We start from the raw sequence: 26,486 nt of genomic DNA, 5'->3' as shown, positions 1-26,486 counted from the left end.
TTTCCTGCCTCAGGTGACATCAAAGATAAGCATGGTATAGATTTTAGGGTTTTACCTGTAAAGATTAGCTTAAACTTTTGCAGCATATTAAAATAAGCTTTCAAAATTGACCAGCAGAAACTAAAAAGCTTAAAAAAAATTTTTTTTGGAAAATTCATATACAAACCTTCAAAAGTCTAAAAGTCCAAATACACACACACACACACACACACACACACACACACACACACACACACGCTCTTATAGTGGTTGATGCTTTGAAGAGGAGTTTTAGCAACAACTCACCCCTTTGTTCGTATATTACATTTAATCCCTTGGACTTTGCTCTTTTCGTGGGATTCACTGGGTGCACCTTTCTGATGTTTGAGGAGAATTGCATCTGGACATTTGTTCTTTTGCAGAGTGAGTGAGCGAGAGACTGCTTTGGAAGAAACTCATCGATTACTGCAACAGTTCCCCCTGGACCTGGAGAAGTTTCTTGCCTGGCTTACGGAAGCCGAAACAACTGCCAACGTCCTGCAGGATGCCACCCATAAGGAAAGGCTCCTAGAAGACTCCAAGGGAGTAAGAGAGCTGATGAAACAATGGCAAGTAAGTCAAGCATTTCTACTTTATCCCCCTTGTGAATCCAGTTGAAGAATTCTCAGCATTTGTCCTTGTAATTGATACGCTGTGGATGAAATAAAATAGTTGTTTTACATGGCCTTATGTATTTAAGCATTTGGGCTAGAAGAAGAGAGACAGAGGAAAAAGGAAAAATCATTTATTATTTCATTTAATACCCCAGTCTTCTAAATAGTGTGTGTTTTTGACCAGGAAAAACTTGCCCATAAAGCTAGAGCTTTGATAAGAAGAAACTTTGCTCAGAGAAATAAATTAGGGATTGGCTTATTAAATTAGAAAAAGTTGCCATTTTTGAGTGTTTATTTAATATTTTACATGGAAAGCATCTGTATGAATTGTCTGTTTTATTTAGCATTGCTAACTGAATCAGTTTCCCTTCATTACTTTCCAGTAAATTTTGAAATGTTAATCTGGCATTTTGTAGCTTTCTTCCTAACATGATCTGTGAAAATAAAAATGAGATGGCTAAATTTGTCATAGTTAATGATCACACAATTTTCGACAATTGTTTTTTCCTAGAAAAAAGAATTATTGCTATAAAATTTCATAGGCATAAACAGTGAAAACAGAAGTTTCAGGTAGTTTTGTTTACATGAGGTCTTGGTGAGAATCTTATTCTGTAGTTCAGGAAGGCTCCTGATGCCTACTTTCCGGACCTGACATAATTTTCCTGACCTACAATGGAGTTTTGTTATGTATAGTTGAGTTTTCTGACTCGATATAAGAACTTTACTAGTACCGCGAAGAAAATTTGGAGTGTTAGAATAATATGATCCATTCTTAGGACTAACTTCAGTTTTTTAATGTTTTAAAATTATGATGAAAAAAGGGATAGTATATCCTAGGTTGAAAAATAATTCCAAAATCAAATCATATTAAGCAAAGTTTCATCTCCTCCCCTCCTTGTTGTTCTCCTTCTTTTCTTCTGTTTCGATAGGACATTTGATCTACTTGGATGCTCTCGTATGTAGAGTAGATGACAGTGGCAATTTAGAGCTTCTTGGATTCCTCATTCTTGCTTTATCATTATCCTCGGACCCCACTTGCTCCCCCACAATGTGTGTTGAGTTAGTTTGATCATTTGGAGGTAGTTTGTTTAGAACAATACCTGACTTTATCTTCCCGGATATCTCCCACGGCTTGTGAATGTAAATGCAGTGTAAAGTGCGTTTTTTGGTCACTCTTAGATAAACAGTTAGAAAATGTGCTGCTGTAACATATTTGATTTATGACATTTCATAAGTAAAATTTTATTTCTCCTTGTCCATGCCCATAAAGCCACCCTAGAATTTTAAATATGTGGATTCTCATACTCCCCTCAGCTATGGTAAATAAAGAGTAAAACTTTAAGTGGATTTTTAAAGCAGATTCCTTTTAAAAATAAATCCAGTGACTCAATTTTATAATAGGGACTTAATAAAATATTTCTTAAATTGATGGATGTCTTGTTGAGGGCAAAACAAGGATACATCCATCTATCTCCTATACTTTTTATATTTATATCTATAGTACTTATACAATGAAAATTCATATATAAACTTCTCATCATGAGAAACTGCAAGATTCTGAATCATTAAGGAAAAAAACTGCAGTGTTTCCTAACTATGTTTACTATGGAAGAATGGAGAATAAAGTACATTTTGTGTTTAGATTTCTGATCTCTTTCAAAAATAGTTGGAAATTCTGCCGAGGAAACTTTCTTAGCTTATTCTATATTACTCATAAAAATGTATTTACTCTTAAAAGCCATATAAAACTCCCTTAGAGTTCCTGAAAACCTTAGACATATCATTTTCCCCTTAACTGTAGTAGGACTAACTAAGATTCCAATGTTATTTTAAAAGAGACAATTTCTCATTCCCTCTCAGTTAATATTGTGTCTCCTATAAATTCCAGTCGCCTGAGGTTGAAACTACATTTTATGGATAGGAATGACATTTATAGCCAGCTACTGATTTCAGTTAGATGGCTGAATGATGGTCTTTTGATGAAAGATTAGAAGATGTCATGGTAAAAACTCTAAACTACTGAAACTATTGATTATTGTTAATGGCACATTTCAACTGATAGAATTGAATCAAGATACTGGGGTTTAAAAGCAACAAATAGAAATGCCAAGCTTGAAAGTAAATAAAACCACATACCTTCAGAGATTACATGCAGTTTCAGTATTTCAGCTAAATCGAAGTGTTTGCTTTTTTCCCCTCCGAAGATGACTTTTTTTTAAAATTTTGAACAAAAGGAATGTTCTATAATATGTGTGAGGGAATAAAGTGTAACTGTATGCCTTTCACTTCGTTTGCAGAAGCTGGTAGCATTATATTCATTGTTTGATTCATGCTGTATAGCAAGAATAGTTCTTACATATTAAAAAAGGAAACTCCAAATGCCTAGCCAGAGCAGCGGCTCTCCCAACAGATTTCAGTATATCTGTCCACCCAAAAGCAGTGATGTTTTACTTTATACAAATGCTGCTGAATGGAGACAGGGGGTCAGAAAATGGGTTTTTCTCTGTGACTGTCAGTCAGTTTTTCTATATATGGAGACTCCTGAATATCACTGCTTATCATCCACTTCATAGGATGTTTACTTCTCCCAGCAATAATTACGATTCCTGGGTTTGATAAGCATACATGTATTATGAAGTATATGCTTCCTGAATGGAATTAACCTGATTAATTCCACTCTGAAAGCCACTAAAGTTTCCTCCTTATATTAGAAAAAAAATGTTATTTATTTTCCTTACTAAAAGCAGGATCATTATATTTGTCCTTGTGCTTTAGGATGAGGAGATTTTTTTCTTATAAGTATTGTTATTTCTGACAGTATAACTGGAATCTTAAAGCCAATATATTTTTATAGAGTACCGTAATAGAGCCCTAAGAGGTGACAGTTTGAAAATTTATTCTTAAAATGAAGAACTATATTCATAATTGAATCAGATTCTTCCTGTGTCCAAAACATTTCCTGCTTTAGGCCTCAGAGAACTGATAAAGATGGTCGCAGTTCTAAGTTCTAACATAAAACCGTGGGTAACTAACTGAAAATAGTTAGTTAAACATGCAGACTCTGCATGTTTACTAATGTTTCACAAGAATTTCACCAATCTTAACTGGTTCGCTAAGCACCCCCAAGAGATAATTGTAATACCAGCTTGTAAAGAAGTTGTGTGTGGAGATGGGTATGTGCTGGGGAGAGATGGTCATAAAGGTGGCATAATTAGGGTCTTTTTCTCAGCAAGAGAGACTATGGAGCAATTACTATTTGAGATTCCCTCCTCTGTGATCTGGGTCACGTCACAGGCCATATCTCTCAACTCACTCCCTCCTCTCATTTCATTTGTTTTACCTATGTCTCCTCCCACCGTCCCCCACCCATTATAGAAATGCTCTTCTATTAAACAAAACACTTCCAGAGAGACAAGGTTGATAAATTTTGAATTGTACATCAGAGTACACCTGGAAATTGATTAAGCTGCCTTAAATTTCTAATATGTTATTGAAATTGGGGAATTTAGCTTCTTCAGTGTTGCTCACAATATATCTTGGCCCACTGATTAATTCCAAAGGAAGAAGGAAGAATGCAACCTCAGTAGCAAAATTAGTATCCTGAATAAATTGGATTGTCAAATTTCTTGGTGCATCTGAAAAGAGAGAGGTAATCTGAAGATCCCTGATTCTAAGAAAAGAAAACCCTCTGTGTATTCCTTTTTGTTGCTATAATTTGAATTGAGTCTTGTATGTATTTTTTAATCTTTCTCCTTTGGTATCTAAAGATTATGAAAGTTTACCTTGATGTTTTTCTTTTGCCTAGTGATGTCTGCCTGCCATTTTTGATATATAAAACATATATATATGTTCCCTAAGAACTTTGATTGATTCATCAAATCTTTATTAAATACCTGTTGGATGCCTAGTGTGGTGTTAGGACTAGCATTACGAACATGATTAGAGAGATGTTTTTCAAACGTAGTTCAAAGTGCTAGGTTACGTAATCAATTTAATGAGTATCAATCCACATTTTTTTAAACAGAAAGGAATAAAATTAATAGAATAGAAAATAACAAGAGTCCATCACTCTTAAATAAGAGTCGGTATTATTTTCTGAAGCTTTGGTTTCAACTATTTGCATATGTGTGTGTGTGTGTGTGTGTGTGTGTGTGTGCACATACTGGATCAGTGTGTAGCATATATTCAAAAGCCTCTGCCTTAGAGTATGATTTCTGCCCTTGGGATGCTTATATTCCAGGGGTGAAGATAGTTATGCTAAGACAAATTTGTATAGTAGTGTGATGGGTGTTACAGTAGAGGGCTAGACAGGATCTAGTAAAAACAGAAGGTGATTAAGGTAAGCTTGCCAGAGAGGCTAGGAAACTCACCTAGAACGCTGTTTTTCAGTCTTGCTTATACATTGGAGGAGATTTTTTAAATGCTGATCTCTGGGTTCTACCCCCAGAGATTCAAACTGGATTGATCACAGCATGTCCTGTCCATGCTTCTCATGTCCAGCCAAGGTTGAGAACCTCTGTTCAGAGAAAGTTAGAAGAATGTGTTAGGAGTTGGCTAGATACACAGAGTTAAAAAGGGAAGGAAACAGCATGTTGAAAGTCCTGGACAGTTGGGTAGTTCGGGAATCGAAAGGTACTTCTCTATGGGTGGGGTATGATTATTATAAGAAATGAGTTTGGAAAGATCAGCTAGGGCTAAATTATGTAGAAAGGCAGCATGCTATAGTAGATAGAGTATGAGCCTTGTAAGCAGAAAGACCACTTATTTTACCACTTGTTGCCTAACCTCTAAGTCTCAGTTATATTCTTCTGTACAATGAAAATAATACTTTACAGGATTTTGTGAGGAATAAATGATAGAATACATGTAGAATGCCCACCAGAGGGGCAGAGTGTTGCACTCAAAGTGTTCAGTATGTGTTAGCTGTCTTTCCCTCCCTCTGTCCGCCTATCTTTAAGAGTTTGGACTTTATCTGTAGTCTATGGGAAGTCACAGCATGTTTTTAAGCAAGGAAATGGAATAACCTAACTTATGTTTTTGAAAGATCACTCTGGTAGCTGTGAGGAGAATGAATTGGAAGGATATGAGACCTGTCCAGGAACAAAAGTTAGAAAGTTATTTCTGTAATATTCCAAGCAAGAAATGATCATTAAGGTGTTGAGGTTGAACAAAAGAAACAGATGTGTGAGCTATTTGGAGGGAAAAACTAATATTGTGATGTAGCTTATGGGAGGAAGAGATGAGGGGGGAATGTGAGGTACAGTGAGGAGTCACTGACTGCTTATCATTTGGCATGACTGGGTGCCTTACAGAGCTGCAGAATTAAAGAGGAAAAATAGTTATGGGAAGAGAAGTCAAGAATGTGGCTGGTTTTTCTTTCTCAAGATTGCTTTGGCTATCCAGGGTCTTTTGTGTCTCCATACAAATTTTAAGATTTTTTTTGTTTTAGTTCTGTGAAAAATGCCATTGGTAATTTGATAGGGATTGCATTCAATCTGTAGATTGCCTTGGGTAGTATAGTCATTTTGACAATATTGATTTTTCCAATCCAAGAACATGGTATGTCTTTCCGTCTGTTTGTGTCATCTTCGATTTCTTTCATCAGCATCTTAGAGTTTTCAGAGTACAGGTCTTCTGTCTCCTTAGATAGGTTTATTCCTAGGTATTTTATTCTTTTTGATGCAGTGGTAAATGGGATTGTTTCCTTAATTTCTCTTTCTGATCTTTCGTTGTTAGTGTATAGAAAATGCAACAGGTTTCTGTGTATTAATTTTGTAACCTGCAGCTTTACCAGATTCATTGATGAGCTCTAGTAGTTTTCTGGTAGTAGCTTTAGGATTTTCTATGTATAGTATCGTGTCATCTGCAAACAGTGACAGTTCAACTTCTTTTTCAATTTGGATTCCCGTTATTTCTTTTTCTTCTCTGATTGCCATGGCTAGGACTTCCAAAACTATGTTGACTAAAAGTGGCAAGAGTGGACATCCTTGACTTGTTCCTGATCTTAAAGGAAATGCTTTCAGCTTTTCACCATGGAGTATGATGTTAACTGTAGGTTCATCGTATATGGCCTTTATTATGTTGAGGTATGTTCCCTCCATGCCCACTTTCTGGAGAGTTTCTATCATAAATGGTGCTGAGTTTTGTCAGAAGCTTTTTCTGCATCTACTGAGATGATCATATGGTTTTTATTCTTCAATTATACAATGGAATATTACTCAGCCATTAAAAAGAAGGAAAGAATGCCATTTGCAGCAACATGGATGGACTTAGAGACTGTCATACTGAGTGAAGTAAGTCAGAGAAAGAGAAATATCGTATAATATCGCTTATATGCAGAATCTAAAATGAAATGATACAGATGAACTTATTTACAAAACAGAAACAGACTCACCAACTTAGAGAATGAACTTATGGTTACCAGGGGGGAAGAGTGGAGGGAAGGGATAGTTAGGGAGTTTGGAATTGACATGTATACACTGCTGTATTTAAAATGGATAACCAACAAGGACCTACTATGTAGCACAGGGAACTCTGATCGATATTATATAACAACCTAAATGGGAAAAGAATTTGAAAAAGAATAATAGACACATGAACATGTATAACCAAATCACTTTGCTGTACACCTGAAACTATCACAACATTGTTAATTAACTACATTCCAACATAAAATAAAAATTAAAAATTAGTATAGCTGATTGTTATACAGCAGAAACTAACACAACAATGTAAAGCAATTATACTGCAATAAAGATGTTAAAAAAAAGATGTTAAAAAAAATCAATGAAGTAAAAAAATAAATGGATAACCAAAAAAAAAAAAAAAAAAAAAGAATGTGGCTGGTTTTGAGGTGTCTATGAATAATAGAGGTGAAAATATCACCTCCCTTGAAGCAGTTGTGAATGTGGATCTAACATTTGGAGAAAGATCTAGGTCAAAGACGTAAAACTGAAGGACATCGACATGGACTCCATAGAAATACATAATATTACACAGAAATCAATGTCATTGTTACTTGAATTTCTCCATTCAGAAATATATCTAAAAGTCACTAAAATATTACTTACTGTAGCATAGGATTGGTCTTAATGATGCCATCTTCTGCTATTCAAAAGGATATAGCTTTAGAGACTCTCTTAAATGTTTTAACCATGAAAAAAGGCACAGAACTAACAAAGCTTTGGTGTAAAATTCATACTGTGGAGAAAGTAAAAGTATTTAGGTAATCTATCCAAGATCTTGAAAAACTCTTTCCAATAAGGGGAATTAATTTCTTCTCGTATATAAACATGGAAATTTTTAATTTACCTTTTATTCTACAGTAAAAAGTTCATACACAGTCACAGTGGTATGGGTTGTAGTACTCAGGAATAGATTCAAGAGCCACGTGCTTGTCATCTTAACTATATTCAGTAGTTTATTATGCTCCAAGTTTGGACCCTGGAATCCCTGTAGATCACAGAGAAAATCCAAAAAAGAAACAGTGAAAATAATTAAAAGTGTAGAAATAAAGTCAATGAGGAAAAATGTTCAAGACTGGTGTTTTATCTCCTATAGCAGGGAAGACTAAATATAGAAAATAAGAATCCATTTATTTTTATCCAGTGGTGGAAAACAATAACTTCAATATAATACAATGAGTTTAATCACTTGATTATAAGGGTTATAACACTCTGAGCCATCTTACCATGGTCTCTTTCATATATAAACATGTTAATTCAGTGTATCGAAACTTTAGGACCTACTCTTTTGGATATTGCCACTAAAGTTAGTTATTATCTGGAATGATACAAGGGAAGCACTAAGTTGAATAACTTTGTAATTCAGTCATTGGATTCTATAATTTTATATATACAAACTAAAAGAAAGGCTCACATAGGTAAGAAGACACTATGCATACTGAAAAGTCAATTTTGATAGCCCCTAACAACGATTGTCTTTTATTCCCCACAGAACTTTTGTGAGGCTCTTGTAAGGTAATAAATATTTAAAGCACTTTGAAAAAGCTTTCTTCAAGTGAAAGATCCTTAGTAATGTTATGAATTACCATTAGACGAAAGTCAAACTAAAGATATAAACTTAATATCATACTCTTCAAAATCAATAGATTAAAGTTATATTAATTAATGGGAATAATGATAACTAAATTGTTCCTTGTTTATAATTGACAAAGCATTTTTACTTTAATTCTCTAATTTGATTCTCACTGAAAACCTCTGGTGTTGGTACTATCATTTCCATATTCAGTAGAAGAGGGTACAATTAGAGAGTTTCAGTAATTTAGCTATTACTATCAATACTTCTTTGAAAATCAAGTTGTTTTATCATACCAGATTAGGAGGGAAATAATTCAGAATAAAAGCCTATTAAAGAAATATTTAGTTTTCTGGGATTAATATCACCATTTAATTCAGTTATTTATTTATCCAATTATTAGGCTAGATAATAATACTATCTCACATTAAAAAAAATATTCCTATGTGCTGGGCAGTGTGCTAAGAGCTTTGCTTGCATGATGTAACAGTCCCCCGCCTTTTTTTTTTTTGGCATGATCTTACCCCTTTTACAGATGAAAAATCTGAAGCTTTGAAAGTTTAGGTAACTTCTCTTAAGGTCACACAACTATACAGAGAGGAGTCAGTATTTGAACCTAAGTTTGACCTTCTGACCTTCAACTAATCCTGCTATCCTACCCATTACTCTAAACTGATTCAGCATTCCAGGCAAAGACCGAAGATAACCAAAAGCAAGTTTCACATCATTCACTTCATAGGAATTTGTTGATTACTGAAAATATTCCTACTTCCTAAACATCCTTCTTTCCTTTACATTTTTCAGTCTTGTTTCCACATTTGCCTCTTAACTGAAACACTTCTGTATGAAACCACCGTAACTTCCAAATGCAGATGCTTTTATCAAGTCCTGTTGCCCTAGAAATCTATGCATAATTTGTTATTGTAGTCCACCACAGTCTTCTGGAAAATTTCTCATCTCTTGACTTGCTATATTCTACTAGTTTTCTCCTACCTCTGTTACTACTCATTCTTCTTTCTTTACCTGATGACCTATTCTGGGCTCTCTTTTCTGTCTTCATTAATCTCATTCTCTTTATTCAGTAGTCAACCAGCAGTTACTAAGTGTCGGTTATGTGCTAGGCATTAGACTAGAAACAGCCTTTTGTTCATCTCCTTTAATCCAGTGATTTGAAGATTTTTATCTCTTTCCAGTATCAATCCCACACTTCTTACCATGAATGGGACATTTCTTACTCAAAGTCTCACGAACATCATAAACTCAATACGACCCAAATAGGCCATATCTATCTCCTGTCCTGCCATTCATCACACCACCATCTTTTCCGTCAGAGAAATTTCAAACCAAATAGTCATTTCTACATCACCTTCTCACTTGCCTTACTTTCTAGTTCATTTTTAAGGTCTATCGATTTTACGTCCCTAATCTTTTGCACCCATTCCTTTCTCTCCACTCCACTTACCACCACTCTAATCCGTGCTGTTATTTACCTCTACCTTCCTCTACTCCTTCCTGCCCACTGCATTGCTCCAATCCAACCCGCAGATTGCCATCTCAATTAAGCTTCCTAAAGCATAGCTAAGATTGTAACTATGTTATAAATACCATGGGAGCAGGGATTTCATCTACTTTATTCTCTTGTATATGCCCGTGGCTCAAGACAGTGCCCAGCACATGATAGGTGCCAGTAAATATTCATCAACTGAATGAAAAAATATACGACTCCTCTGTTCACACACCTTTTATGACTTCTCAAAGCCTTCAGAATATTCTGCAGACTCCTTCACCTGGCCCTCCAGGATTGGCCCTCAAACTCAATTTCCAATCTTATTTCTTATTTTTCCTCTCCATGCACCCTTAACTCCTACTAAAACGCACAGCTAGCCAGTTTACTTTTGTGTCTTTGATGACCTGTTTCTTTTCTTGGGAATGCTTTTCCTCATCTCAGTTTACGCAGATGCAACCTAATTTTCAAGGAAAGCCATATTCAAATCCTCCCTTTTTCCCTGAGCCCTCAAGCTAGAAGACATCTCGGCTCCCTCTCAATTCCCAGAGGCATTTCTTTGCCCTTTAAATAACACTTAATGCTTTCTGTATTGTTTTAGAGGGGCTGGAGAGGATAGCATTTAACACTGTGGGCTTTGAAGCCTGACTGCCTGAGTTTAACTCATGATTCTGATACTTACTGACCATGGACACATTTCTCAATTGCCCTCAGTTTAGGCAGCTATAAATCAGGGGAAATGATAACATCTACCTCATCAGGCTGTTGTGAGTGTGATGTGAATTGATATATGTGAAGTGCATAAAACAGTATTTGATACGTAGTAAGCAACCAGTAAACATAGCTAGTATTGTTATTACTGTCATCAGGTGTATAACATATACATTTTTTTTTTTTTTTTTTTTTTTTTTTTTTTTTTTTTTTTTTTTTTTAAATATCTTACAATTTTATTTTTCAATCATACATCAATAAAGCTGAAAAAAAAATCCCTAGTAGCACCTACACAGAAAAAAATAATTAATTAATAATTAATTAAAATATTGGGGGGAGAAAGGAAGTGGTGCTAAAGAACCCACAGATGGGCTCAGTTCCAGCACCACACAGTCATGTTCATAATGGAAGGTGCTCAGGGTCTAAGATACAGAGCCCGGGGGAGTCAGGGCAAGGCCTCACCCTGGTCACATTTGAGCATAGATGGGTAGGAGTTTGCTAAAGGGATTGCTGGGGAGTGCCATTAGGGTTCTTCAGACAAACAGAACCTATAGGGTGTATATGTGTGTGTGTGTACAGGTGCATTTGTATGGAGACAGATTTTTTTTTAAGGAACTGGTTTATGTGATTGCGGGGCTGCAGGACGGACCAACAGGCTGGTAACCAGGGAAGGCTGATGTTGCAGCTTGAGTCTAAAGGCAGGTCTGAGGGCAGGATTTCTTCTTTTTGAGGACCTCAGTCTTTCTCTCTTAACTCCTCCAAGTGTTTGGATGAGGCACACCCACGTTATGGAGAGTAATCTGCTTTACCCAAAGTCTACTGATTTAAATGTTAATCACACCTAAAAAAAACTTTCATAGCAACATCTAGACTGGTATTCTACCAAACATCTGGGCACCATGACCAAGTTGACACGTAGAACTGACCATGACACAGTGGGACCTGAGAGTCTTGTGTCCTCTCTGTGAGCTGGGAGGCAAGGTCATCTGCTGAGAGCCAGGTGATTAGGATGCCCGGGAGGCTGAGGAGAGTGGGAGTCAGAGAGGTAGTGGCAGGACCCTGGCAGGGAGTTCCTGAGCCACGTGGGGCGCGCTGAGCCTGGGTGAGTGCATGAATGTATGAATGAGTGAATATCTCAGTGACAGCAGAGAGACTAGCTGATGCTAGGATGTGTGACACCTCTGTCACAGAACTGGGAGAGGAGATAAACACGGGAGCAGGTGCAGATAGGTGTGTGGCTGGGGCAGGAGGATGAGGGAACCCAGCAGCCCTCCCCTCTCTTCCGCTTCTCTGCCCTGAGCACCCCAGGGGCAGTTCATGGTTTCAGTACTTCTAACTTCATTTCACTGGTATTGGATGAGGACCTCGTCACATGGTCCCTCCTTATCTGATGTCTTGGAACATCCCTGGGCCTCTATTTCTCCTGCACTTGATCATAACATATACATTTTATAAGTAAATTTTTGTATTGTTTCTTTCACTATAGACTGCTTAAGGGCACAATCCTCATATGGGTTGAGTGAGAAACTATTTAATAAGGAATGGATGAATTAATAAAACCGTGCCAGAAATATTGGCTACCATGAGTGTTGAAACTGATTTTTTTTTAAAGCTTTGTCTTTTCTAACCAAGAAAAGATTAATAATCTTCAGTAGATTTTAGTTCTTAAATGTCAATATTGACTCATGTTTGAAAAGCTCTTCAAAGTCTTCAGATACAAACAAACCTTAATACTCCCATTCTTGAGAATAAACGTACTACACTGAAAATGAAAAAGAGGTATTTTGCCTTTCATAATGACCTCCTTGGGGGAAATCAGTTGACTTGCCACCCTTCTCTTTCAACCAGACACCAGACATTGAGATTCCCTGAAACACACTTCAGTAACAGTAGTTTATTTTTCTCAAACGGTCTGACCAACATTGGAAGTCACATCAGTGGCTTATAGATATGTTAATAAAATTAATAAAATTGTTTTACATTTATCCTGTGAGGCAGTAGCAGTAAAGATAACCAGAAGTATGAGACTATTCACTCACTTCCTTTGATCTCCATCAGAACCTGGACAAGATCTATATAATTTCAGGCCTTCTTCTCCAAACAAGAATAGAAAAGGTCAGGAAGAGTTTGACGACAGAAAAAGTCAAAGAATTTCACATCATTTTCTCCTCCTCCGTTCCTCCAACCTCAGAGGTTTTTTTGAGGGTTAGGGATCTTTGAGGGCAGACTTTCTAGGCAATAAATAAATAAATAAATAAATAAGATATTCCTTTATATGATGAGAGGCAGTGCCCCGCTTTCTGTTGGAAAATTCTGAAATTGTGGATTGGAGAGATCAAATAAAAGAATCTCCAGTCTTGTATTTACAGATTATTTTTAAAATGAACTTCATAAGTGTCTCTCTTGTGCCATTCATAATTCTGATAAGAAAACCTTTCAGGTATTAATCGAAGATTAATAGTATTCAAAATAATTTAGATTATCAGCATATGATTTTTCTTTCCACATGAGATCCATTTGCAGTTTAAATGGTTTCCTAAATTATATTAAAATAAAATGTCAAAAAGTTCACTTTTTTTCATTTTTAACGACATCAGTCTTTAAAGAAAGGTTATTGAACAAAGGTCTATGCATAAATCAGCCATTCCCCGTAGAGGTAAAAGAAGCCATTACACCTGGTTATAAAAGAGAGTTTCATGAGTGTGGGAGAAATAAATCATTCCCTACTGGAGATCATATTAGTCTGGGTGGAAGAATGTCTGTAACCTAGTAGTGAGAAAGCAACAAGTTACTTTTGTTTTTTCTTGCATCCATTGTTATCCTTGAGAGGTCTATTAGCAAGTTGACCATTCAATATTATTAGTAGTATGAATGTAATCTTAAATTCTCTGAAGATTTCAATCTTTCTAATTTCTATTCATCTCCAACACCTTTTACATTCCTTGGGAGTTATAGAAAAAGTTACTCTCTACAGAAAGCAGCATTTCATTTGCTCTCAGGAGCCAACCACATTTCACCTCAATCCTTTGCTCTCAATTCAACAATTCAATATTGGATTCAATTCAAGGCTGTGGCCCCAAATAGAATGAGACCTGGATATTTATGAACTGCTTGACCAGGCATTCTTCCCAATGATTTATTCCATAAATTCTATTTTTAGTTTTTACAGTAGTTTCACAAATGGTTGGAAAACTGTTGTACATTGCAGTTTTAAAAACTGAAATGAGTGTAGATAGCATTTTTACCTGCTATGGATAAGTGTTAACATGTTCTGTTTTGGAGTAGAAAACAATTGTCACTGTCGGGATGCCACCCTTGGATTGATTAGACAACTCTAAATTCATTTCCCATCAATAGCCTAAAAGAATTTTTTTAATTTATGCAACGTATACACATAGTAGAAACATTTTTTAAAACTTTTTATTTATTTATTTATTTATTTATGGCTCTGTTGGGTCTTCGTTTCTGTGCTAGGGCTTTCTCCAGTTGCGGCAAGCGGGGGCCACTCTTCATCGCGGTGCGCGGGCCTCTCACCATCGCGGCCTCTCTTGTTGCGGAGCACAGGCTCCAGACGCGCAGGCTCAGCAATTGTGGCTCACGGGCCTAGTTGCTCCGCGGCATGTGGGATCCTCCCAGACCAGGGCTCGAACCCGTGTCCCCTGCATCGGCAGGCAGGTTCTCAACCACTGCGCCACCAGGGAAGCCCGCGTAGAAACATATTTTTGAGTGTATTTCTAAATGTGACTTTTAAGGACAGCCACTGAGAAGTGGGATCTGCCACAGAACAGTGAAGAGGTTTGAGGATCCAAAGGCTGATAAGAGCCTTACTTGGCCCCAAAGAGGAATTGATAGTGGTGGGACTTGGGGAGAAGGAAGGCAGGGAGATCTAGTCAAGGAGGTAAGGGATATAATTCAGGTGAATACAGAGTCCTTTGGTCTCCCAGAAGAGGAGGCACCTCCTGCATACCTTACGGGGAGGATCAGGGGAGGTGTCCTGGTAGACTTTGGCTACATAACAAACCAACCCAAACTTAACACCTTAAAATAATAGTAGTTACTTGTTTTGCACATGAATCTACAATTCAGGCACGGTTCACTGGGAACTGTTCGTCTCGGCTCCTGGTGATATCACCTGGAACAAGTAGACTGGCTGCTGGAAGATCCCCTTCTCAGTGAGCTCACTCACAGGTCTGGCAAATAGCTGCTGGCAGTCAGTTCTCCTTCGTGTAGTCCTCTCCATAGCGCAGTTTGGGCTTTTTCATAGTGTAATCACTGGGTCCCAAGAGCAACCATACCAAGGGACAAGAAGTTGAGGCGCCAGCTTCTTAAGGCCTGGGGGAGAAATCAGCATCGGTTCGCTTCTGCCGTATTCTATTGGGCCAGCAGTCACAGAGCCCAGATTCAAGGGGACAGGACATAAACTCCATCCTTCCATGGAAGAATGTGAAAAAGTTTGGGGGGGCTATGTTATAACACTGACACGGAAAGCTTCTTGTCCAAGACACTGAGCTGAATATTGAACAGCAAGTATGCCTTATCCAGGTCAAGAGAAGAGGTCCTCTTTGCCCCAAATACCCTTTCTCTTTTTGTCTCCCTGGCTAACTCCTACTCGGGCTTCAGGTCTTGGTCAAAATACCTTTTCTCGGAAGCATTATCTGGCCTTGCCCCCAAGTGAAAAATTGGATATACCACTATATTGATTTTTTTTTAATTTAGCCTTTTTTTTCTACAACAGAACATAAATCAAATAACTTCCTTTCTTACTTAAAAGCTGTAAAATACTCATGGCAGTAAGTATAGACAATGAAAATAAATCTTAAGTGCAAAAAGTATCTCTCAAATAGCAATATAGATGCTTACATTTTACTGACCTATTTGCTTTTCTTTCTCTATTTGCCCCAAGGTCTCATCTATACCAGTGTGTACCAATTCATTTCTAGAATATACCTGTTAATAACCTCATTTGCATAGCTCTAGTCACTAATCTGGGCACAAGGTAGCCTCAAGGACGTCTTAATTTTTCTCAGTTTAATCCATCTCTCCTGTCCTTTTCTTAGTGTGTCTGTCTGTCTGTCTGTCTGTCTGTCTCTCTCTCTTTCTCTCATGTTTTTCGTTTGTTTCTTTTCAAGTGACTTTCAACTACGCAGAAAATGCATTTCACATTTCTGTGCCTGCCTCCAGGCTCTGTCTATTTCACTCACCCAGGACTGTCCTTTCTGAATTCTTTCTCTCATTTAGCAGCCATCATTAAAGTTGGACAAATGAAAGAACCTCATTTCTTAAAGGACCAGAACATTATCTTGAGCAAGCAATTAAAAGGATTCAGCAAATCAAAACATGAGCTATCTGGATGAATCTTGAAGACATTATGCTAAGAGAAATAAGCCAGACACAAAAGGATATCTATCTGTCTATCTATCTATCTATCTATCTATCTATCTATCTATCTATCTATCTATATATGTAAAATTATATATGTATAATTCCACTTATATGACATACCTAAAATAGTCAAATTCGTAGAGACAGAAAGTCAAATAGTGGTTACCAGGGGCTGGGGGTGAAGGGATAGGGGACTTCTTGTTTAATGGGTACCTGAGTTTTGGCTTGAGAAGATGAAAAATTTCTAGAGATAGATAGTGGTGATGGCTGCACAACAATGTGAATGTACTTAATGACACTGAACTGTACATTTTACAATGGTTAAAATAGTAAATTTTATGTTGTGAATATTTTGTCACAATAAAAGAAAAATATGAGCTAACAGACTTTTTGAGGGACTCTTTGTGGAAGTAGTACGGTATCAGAGAGTCCAGAGTATCTTATTTTATAGCCAAGATATTTGCGTGACCACTGACTTGGGTGATCTTGGGGAAATCAATGGCATTGTGAATCCCAGGTTTATCTTCTGGAAGATGATGGAGCTAGACAAAAGAAATGTTTCTGCAAGTTCACATACAATCTACACTATCTTTACTTGGAGAGTTTATTAAAAATGCACTGTCAGAAGCGGACTCTCTAGGGATGGGCCAGGGAATCTGCATATTTAAAGAGCCCCCAGGTGTTTCTTGTGCCCATTCAAATTTGAAAATCACTGGGCCAGATGTTTGCTTAAGGCCATTTCAGCTCTTGAAATTTGACAGATTTTGATTCTGTAAGGCAGATTCTCAGTGCTTATGCGAGAAAAAGAAATGAAGAAAATATTAGACTTTCTGCTTGTGTTGGAGAATTTTTCATTTGCCTAGCCAATCAGGAATGGTATTGTTTATTCCTCCCACTGTTTTGAAGAGGCATGGGTTTAAAAAATAAGCCAGATGGTACTGAGGAAGATTTACATTACCATTTTCTTTCTTTTTCCCTTTGCGTATTATGTAAAACTGCCCATGCCTCCATCTGAGCCATGATCATTAATTTAATGTTATGATTTAATGGCTCATGACATTAAGCTATAACTTAGCCTAACATGACCAAATTACAGTATCAGAAGGAAAGTTTCTTTTCTCAGGTTGATTTGTATACCTTAAACCAGTTGTATTATTGGCTGAATTTTTCATAATTATGTCTCAGCCTTGATCTAGGGAATTTTCTCTCTTCCATAGAAAGGCATTTTGTTAAACAAGATCTAGGTTATAATCAATGTCTCAAAAGTAAAGTTAAGAAGGGGAAAAAAGTTTTTATTTTGCTTTGCTTTGCTTTGGGTGTGTGTATGTGTATGTGTGTGTGTGTGTGTGTGTGTGTTTACAGTACTGAAATAGATTCTGTCTGGTACTGAATGTAAGATTAAAAGTGAAGGAGAATAGTCAGTTAATTATCACGTATCCACTTGAGTGGATTATCTAAATATCCTTAGAAAGGCATAACCCCTTCAGCAATATTTTACCAACCAATCAGTGAGGTCCTAATCACATTTATCTTGAATAAACAGTTTTGCACCTATAACTTTGTGTTTATTTTCCTTTTGTATGTGCACTCAAAAAATAGAAAGTGTCATCCTTGGTTAATTCAAGCAAAGAAGATTTTATTCTGAACAGGTTTTTGTTGTTTTACTTATTTGAACTTTGTTCCTTGAATCTCTGTATTTCTTTGAATATAAAATATTTTGTGTTATGAATGTGATTAAAATAGAAAATAATTAGCTGATTTAACAGAGGGAAAGAGAGAGAGGGGGAAGAAGCAAGAGAAAAATACAAACCACAACATGCTTTTCTATTCTGTGAAGTCTGTCAAGGCAACAGAGAAAGAGGCTTACTCAGGCCTAGTAACACAAAGGAAAAAGAAATATGGTGGAAGGTTCTCCTGATGCTTTACCAAGAAGTCTGAGACAAATTGTGTCAGAATTTAGACTCAGTAAAACTTAGACAATTTACCTGCCATGTGAGGATCTCAACATGAGTTTAGGTGGGAGAGGCATAGGAATTGAAATCCAATAATATATGCAACAACGATCACACCAGAATTGCACATAGAAAGCAAATTAGTCCTCTAATAGAGGAGCCAAATTGAAATTCATTCTCTGAGCAAGTTTTCAAACACGTTCTTCTTTTACTTTTCTGTTTACGAAAATGGAACGCCACCAGAAAAACAAGAATTCGGAAGATAAGATGAAAAAAAAAGTTGGAATTCTAAGGGAGAGACATAATACACACACACACACACACACACACACACACACACACACACACACACACACACACACACACACACACACACGATGAGAGAGTAATTTGCCTACATTGTGTAACTGATTGAGAAGTCCCTTTGCTGCAGGGCTTCTCACAGAAAGTGACTAATTCTCGTGATGTGAGATTGGTATTGGAAAAAGAAAATTTATCTAAACTCAAGGGCAGTGTTGTATTGTTATTCCTATATAATATATTCTCTTCTAAAAAGTAACTCTAGACTTAAGGAAGACAGGACTTGTGACTCAAACAGCATGTTCCACTCTCTGTCGTAGAAATTGCATCAATCTGTCTAACTCACGGGACACTCCTAAAAGATTGCTCCAAATAAAATATATGTTTGAATTCTTTATAGAAGAAACTGAAAAAAAGAGAGTAGGGTTATTTATTTATTAAATCTAGTAGACATTAATAATAGTACAGAGCAGTCATCAAGCACAGACAAACATGTGGCAAAAATTACACCCGGAAGAAGTAAGAGATATAAGTAAGTGCACATAATTTCAGGTTCTGCAGTATGGTGTCTGCTTTAAAGAAACTGTTATATAGTTGTAGCAGATTCAATGATTAACTCTAGTTCTTCCTCCCTTTCTGCAACCACAGCCTTGACATCACCTCCTTATGAATGGAGCGTACCTCCCAACCCCTGGCCTTAAGGGCTTAGCCCTGTGATTTGCTTTAGCAAACAAGTGAGCAGAAGTGACAGTGTGCTGGTTTGAAGCTTAGGCCTTAAGAGGGCTTGCATTTTCCTGTTTCTGCCTCTACCCCGTGTGCAAGCAGAGCGTGTTCCATCTAGGCTGGTGGTTTCAGAAAGAGGATGGCAGATGTGTACGATAGGGCTGTGCTAGCCAAGCACATCCGGGAGAATAAATGACTGTTGTCTGAAGCCATAACGCGTTATTCTACATTACTTTAGACAGCAAATAAGCTTTTGTTTTTCCTGACTACCTACTGAAAATTAGTATCAGCCATTTTGTGGTAAAAATATAAAGCCTATAATTTAATTTTAATGGTTCGCTGATAAACATACATTTTTTTAATAACTAGATCGTCCCTTGTCTGGTGATGTCATTATATTAAACTTATAGATCATAAATACATTGTTTACGTCTGTTAACTTATTTGTAAGTAACATTTGTCATGGTTGGAAACACCGCCAATCTTGAGGGGATACACACATTTCTGTATTATGGATTTTTTAAATCTCCTTACATCAAAGTATTGCATAATAATGTTTCATTTTAATACATCACACATTCCCAGGAGAAAGTAAGTGATATTTGGTTTTGTGAGACAGATAAAAATAATGAACATTACCATCTGGTTTAACCCTTGTGGTGATATGGAATCGTGGCTGTGTTAATTACCCTTGTGGTGTGTCTTCACAGAGATAATTATATGTGAAATTTCTTTCCAATTTGTTATATAATATTAGAAATACTTCTAAAATTGACATGGATTTATTATGTTACCATCCTTATTATAATCATTAATCTATTTAATTGAATGATTTAAAGCTATGGTATTCAAAACAGGACTATTATGAAAAGAGATATTTGAAATAATACTTTTTGCATGTTTTGAATAATTGGATTATTCAGTATTTCTTCATGTTTAGTTCCTGAATCTAAGTCATGCTGTCTCTATAAAAATAGATGTCAGCTGAAGACAACCAGGCAATGGATTTTTCTTGACAACAATCTTTTTATATATTCAGACTTCATTTATTATTAGACATATCTGTTTTTAAAATTGGTATTTCTTTACCTTTCTGTATTTCGGGAAATGACACAAGAGAATAACATTAATTTCCCTGTCATTTTGGCTGAATTACATTTGAAACTTCCAAGAGAGATTGTCTAATCAATTCAAAGACATATTTGAAAAGATTACTGTTAATATATCTCTAAAATGAATTAGTGACATAAACTGTTGCTAGGTGGTTTAGGTACAGTTGTAATTTTTAGTAATCCCAGAAGATACAGTACATTCTGTAGTGTCTCAACCAGTGTGATTGCTCAAAATTCTGGGAGATTGGTCCTCTGCAAGGCTTCCTGATGTCATTGCTCCAAGGGGAATTTTATTCCGGTATTTACAGCAGCTGCAGCCATAACTACTTCTGTATTACTCCAGTCATAGTTATTACTGTATTTTTCACCTACCTATATTGTGGTCTAAAGAATAAATGCACTTCATCTTCTAGAGAAAGCACTTGAAGAAATGAAAGGAAGTTTGATGTAGATCTGTATATCCCACATTATTATTTGTAAGTTCTCAGGATTAGCTGAGTAATGCCCTAAAGAAGGAAGGTCAGGTGATGTGTCTCGCTGCTCCCTGTTCCATGTGCCGTGAGTGTTATTCCTGTAGAAGAGGAGTCGAGAGTGGGAAGAAAATGAAATCTGTCAATACTGTGAATATATAAATAATAAAAGTGGCAGTAGGACTGATTAATTCTGTATCATCTTTATAAAGTGACTGGAGCTGTGAAAATGCTCGGTCTGCACAGCTGATTGGGAAATGTATGCAATCTGTTGATCAGAATTCATTTGTGAATGCTCTCTTCCAGAGATTTCTATACCAGAGGTCTTAAAAATATTTTTGTCCCCATGAAAAAGAAAAACTACAGTCCTAGGAGATCGTGATTTAAAACGGAAGAAAGCATTTTCCCACCTTAAGAGCAACTTTCAAACAAACAGTTGATACAAATAAGTCAAAATACAGTTTAGTTTCAAAGAAAAGTTTCAGAATACTTCCAATCACTATATACTTATTGTTTGGTAGGAAAATAAAAAGCTAAATTCTTGGATCATTCAGTAGAAAATTTAGCATAAATGCATGAAAGCAATAGATTTAGTTCAGTGATCCTATAAAGAGGAATATATCATTGCTCTTTTAATCTCAGATAGTGTATACATATTATTTTATTTTTATAGCTAAAGCAACTGTGTTATGACATTACATATAGTGTTATAACAGTAGAAGTCCTCTTAAACTCAGTAATAATCAATGTACATTGTATGTTATGTTTCTTTCTGATTTTTAACCAAAACTATGACAGAAACTTAATTGGTAAGATCAACTTATCAACCTATAACATTTACAAAATTATTACTTTTATTTCAGTGTTCTTCATTTAAAATTTTTTTATGTTCCTTAAACCAAAAGTAGGTTTAAGGAACAAACATTTTTGTTTTGTTTAATGTATAGGGTTTAAAACTTTGTTTCCTAAAATTTCTTCTTCATAGAACCAAATCTCCAACATCCTTTCTTAGCTACTCCATTCAACTAGTAAAGTATCTAATCTGTTTTCAAGGATTTGTTTCTTAACTATGGTGGTTTTAACTAAGAATAATATATGAATATTTTCTAAATAATATTAGGGTGCCTAAATTACCTGTGCCTGGTATTACCATATTTCTTGCTCACTTTAAAGTCTCATGATACATTCAATTCAGATAAATTTTAAAATGATTTATTTAACGGAAGAAATACAGATATTTTAATGTACTAGGCTATTGGTACAGCCTAGCAAGCAATTCTGTTTTTTTAACCTCACAAAACATCATCCATCCATGTCCAAAAACTTAAAAATTGAATTTATTGTACTTTCTCTTTTATCTGGAAAAAGTATTTTTTTGTAAAGATCAATTAAGATAGGAATTTTAAAACTAAAAAAAAATGTGACCCAATCCAAAAATGGGCAGAAGACCTAAATAGACATTTCTCCAGAGAAGATATACAGATTGCCAACAAACACATGAAAGAATGCTCAACATCACTAATCATTAGAGAAATGCAAATCAAAACTACAATGAGGTATCACCTCACACCTGTCAGAATGGCCATCATCAAAAAATCTACAAACAGTAAATGCTGGAGAGGGTGTGGAGAAAAGCGAACCCTCTCGCACTGTTGGTGGGAATGTAAATTGATACAGCCACTATGGAGAACAGTATGGAGGTTCCTTAAAAAACTAAAAATAGAACTACCATAGGACCCAGCAATCCCACTACTGGGCATATACTCTGAGAAAACCATAATTCAAAAAGAGTCAGGTACCACAGTGTTCATTGCAGCACTATTTACAATAGCCAGGACATGGAAGCAACCTAAGTGTCCATTGACAGATGAATGGATACAGAAGATGTGGCAGATATATACAATGGAATATTACTCAGCCATAAAAAGAAACGAAATTGAGTTATTTGTAGAGAGGTGGATGGACCTAGAGTCTGTCATACAGAGTGAAGTAAGTCAGAAAGCGACTTACAAATACTGTATGCTAACGCGTATTTATGGAAGCTAAAAAAAAAAATGGTTCTGAAGAACCTAGGGACAGGACAGGAATAAAGATGCAGATGTAGAGAATGGACTTGAGGACACAGGGAGGGGGAAGGGTAAGCTGGGATGAAGTGAGAGATGGCAATGACATATATACACTACCAAATGTAAAATAGATAACTAGTGGGAAGCAGCCACATAGCACAGGGAGATCAGCTCTGTGCTTTGTGACCACCTAGAGGGGTGGGATAGGGAGGGTGGGAGGTAGACGCAAGAGGGAGGAGATATGGGGATATATGTATATGTATAGCTGATTCACTTTGTTATAAAGCAGAAACTAACACACCATTGTAAAGCAATTATACTCCAATAAAGATGTTAAAAAAAAGAATAAAAATGCATAGAATAAAAGGTATATGTTAAAAACTACCCAAAAAATGTGAATTAGGCATCTTTTAGTATTTATTTTAGAAATCTAGCAATAGTTTTTCTTAAGTTATCAGCACATTTCTTCGTGTTCTTTGAATTCAATCTGTGTATTTAAGTTCAGATGGTAATTTGAGCTTGCTGATAAAATCTGTCAGTAATGGGAATGATGCAGTATACAACAACTTTAGTGTTTCTTATGAAAACCATGGTTAACTGAAGGACATAGGCCTAGTAGAACATGGTCAGCAAAAGAATCAAAGTCTGGTCAGCCAACCCTCCTCTAGGCCTGCAAGCTGCTAGTCAGCTTTAAACTTTTCCAAACCTACACAAAAGGGGCTACTGCCCTTGGCTGAGGGGGGCATCCTGACCACTTCCTTGGTTTTTGGCTGCCCAGATTTGTACTTTTACTCATTTCTGAACAAAATGTCTTGAATATAATATAAACAAAGTATTCATTCTGCGTTACCGTTTTCACTAACCTTAGCGTCACTATATACCCCAAATAACTTAAGAAAGTATAAAAAGCTGTTTTAGTCTTATTACAGAAATCCTTTCCTTAGAAGCAACCTTTTGGAAAGCCCCTAAAAGGCAACTTTTATTAATGACTACATATTAGCCCTGCCTACAGCCACCAGAGGCTGATGGGAACCAGATTTGATCATGCCCAGTGGGCCTCAGTTTTTCAACTCATTCTTTTTCCCTGTTTTTTTAAATTGTATTGTTTACCGTTATTTAAAGCTATGACTGGTGAACTATTCAAATGTTTAAACTTTGGAGAAAAAAAATCAACCATCACAACTTTCTTTTTAATCTTTAATATTTAAAATTTGCATACCTGTTTGGAACTTAAAGGGAAAATATGCTGAGGAGCAGTTTGGTTGTAAGAGTGTATAGAATATACATCTTCTATCCTATTGAAATGACTCCCTAGGCAAGGAGAATTCTTTCACTCCAGACTTGCTCATAAATATGATGGTAGCTGCTAAACTTTTGGTTTCTTTTGAACTTTAATTATATGTGTCCTTCTCTTGAAACTTGGAACTATAGTATCCATAAGCCATAGACTCAGGGCTGAAAATGAAATCTTAGAAATTATTGAATCAACTTATCAGATGGGGAAAATTAAGCCCCTGGAGATACCTATTTTAAAACATGTCAGTCTACATCTTTGCAATATTGGGAGTTCTCCAGTCTAGGACTATGGTAGATCCTTTCATTTATTTAGATCTACCTAAATGTCTTCAGACAACACATGAGACTTTCATGTGTAGAGGTTTTGTACATATTTAGCATGATTTCCTTTAAGGAACTTAATATTTTTAGTACCTTTATTCAGGTAAAATTGTCATACAATAGACTGCACAATATTTAAAGTGTACAATTTGATAAGTTTAACGTATGTATACACCCTGAAACTTTCACTACAATCAAAATAATATACATATCCATTACCTCCCACAAGAAACAAAAACAAAACATAAAACAGGTCCATCTAATCAGCCTCCAATGTAAAACAAAGAGTTGTGTTTTAAGAATTTTTATGTTAAGAAATTATCTCATAGAGTCTTCACTTGGTCTCGTATACTTTTCCCATATTACTGCTAGGAAGCTGTCACTCAAATTCAGAGACTATATAAGAATCAGAGGAAACAGTTGGAGAGGCAAATGAAATTGGAAGTCTACCTGCAAAACCTTTTCTCTTAAATTCTCAAATTAGCTGTGGTGGCTGGAGGTGAAATGTATCTTCCACCTATTAGCAATATTCATACATAAGAAGGAATCTGTAAACTGTAAATGGGAAAGAGCGAGTTTCACTACTCTTTGGAAACATAACTAATAGAAATGCCAAAAGGTACCTTATCACTTCCTTGTTCCCTTCGAGACAAGAAGACTTATTCCCTTTCTGTAGAAGAAAGTTTATTTGAGAATCCAATTTTGTCTTAGACTTGAGCCTAGCATTTTGGAAGTATTCCAAAGACCATAGAATTCACAGTCATTAGCATATCACATCAGGCTTCTTTCAGATACTGCCATCTACAACAGTCTGCTTGAAAACCTGGAAATATGACCTAGTAAAGTTAAATTTGACTACCGTTTTGCTTTTTGTTTCTAATCCTTGCCTCTAGCCAATTATTGCTCTCTAATCCTGGTACCTGGCGTGAATATGAACTTTCTTATGAGAATTTGATAACTTTCTAGTCATTTGATCTTTTCTTCATTTACTTGATGGATGTCAATTCAGCAGAACTTTCCTGGTTGTATTGCTTATAAACCACATCTCAATTTATAGGATGTATCAGTCAATTTTGCTACCTAGTGAACAACCAAAACATTTCAATGGCTAAGAACAACAAAACAAACCATTTATTTACTCATGGGTGTGCACTTAAGTGGGGTTAAGCTGATCTTGGTTAGGTTTAGCTTGACTGTGCTAGCCTGCAAGCTGTAGGTCCAGGTTAGTTCTGCCCCCTGTATCTTATTCTGGGACTCAGGCTGAAGAGGTGGTAGCTTCCCAGGGCAGTGACAGAAGTACAACCAATGTATTTCAGGTTTCTGCCCTTGTCTTGGGCAAAGCATGTCACGTAACTAAGCCCAAAGTCAAGGGATGGGAAAATACTCTCCACCTACATGAGGTCATGGCAGGAGTGTGGATGTATACTGCTCTTAGGGATGTGCAAGTACTGATGCCAATAATTTAATCTGTTATGTAGTCTATTGGAGACAATCTCAGCAAGTTAGACAAATGGAAGGCTGAGTAATACTTATGGACATTGCAACCCCTAGAAAAGAAAGCAGGATCCCTCTGACTATGCCTGAATTTCCTACCCTAATCTTTCAAGTTATACTGAAGCCTAGAAACATCGATCAGACGGGAATGAATGGCTCCTCCTTTGGGATTCAGCATATGAAATATGCAGCATCTCATTATAGTGATAACCACAACAGCCATTTTCTTCAATTTAGGAATACAAGTGTGGATGTGTTAATTTTCAATTAAGAGTTCTAAACTTACTATCTGCTTGGCAGCTCTTCCATGTAACAGTCATTCCATCTGACTATTAATGTTGCCTTCCGACCTAAATTTGAAAGAAACACCTAAAATTCAGGGGCCATGACAGTAATTTTTACAACCTGTTTGTCTCTGGTTAAGAAAATAAAAATTATACAACTGTTCTTTTTGACCAACGCAAGCCTGTAATGAAAAAGACTTCC

At 36.3% G+C, this 26,486-nt stretch overlaps 1 protein-coding gene across 5 annotated transcripts in view; it reads left to right on the top strand.

Annotated features, from left to right (window-relative positions):
* Positions 1-26,486, top strand: part of DMD (dystrophin) — a 2,259,822-nt gene that overhangs the window by 1,956,186 nt on the left and 277,150 nt on the right. For all 5 annotated transcript variants that reach the window (XM_082446317.1, XM_082446321.1, XM_082446320.1 and 2 more), the window contains one exon: positions 402-591. In XM_082446317.1, the coding sequence (XP_082302443.1) occupies positions 402-591 (190 nt within the window). The remainder of the gene's footprint in view (positions 1-401; positions 592-26,486) is intronic.

The sequence above is a fragment of the Balaenoptera physalus genome (assembly GCF_965194825.1).
Source record: "Balaenoptera physalus genome assembly, chromosome: X".
Classification (NCBI taxonomy): domain Eukaryota; kingdom Metazoa; phylum Chordata; class Mammalia; order Artiodactyla; family Balaenopteridae; genus Balaenoptera; species Balaenoptera physalus.
This window is presented reverse-complemented; position numbering and strand designations above follow the sequence as displayed.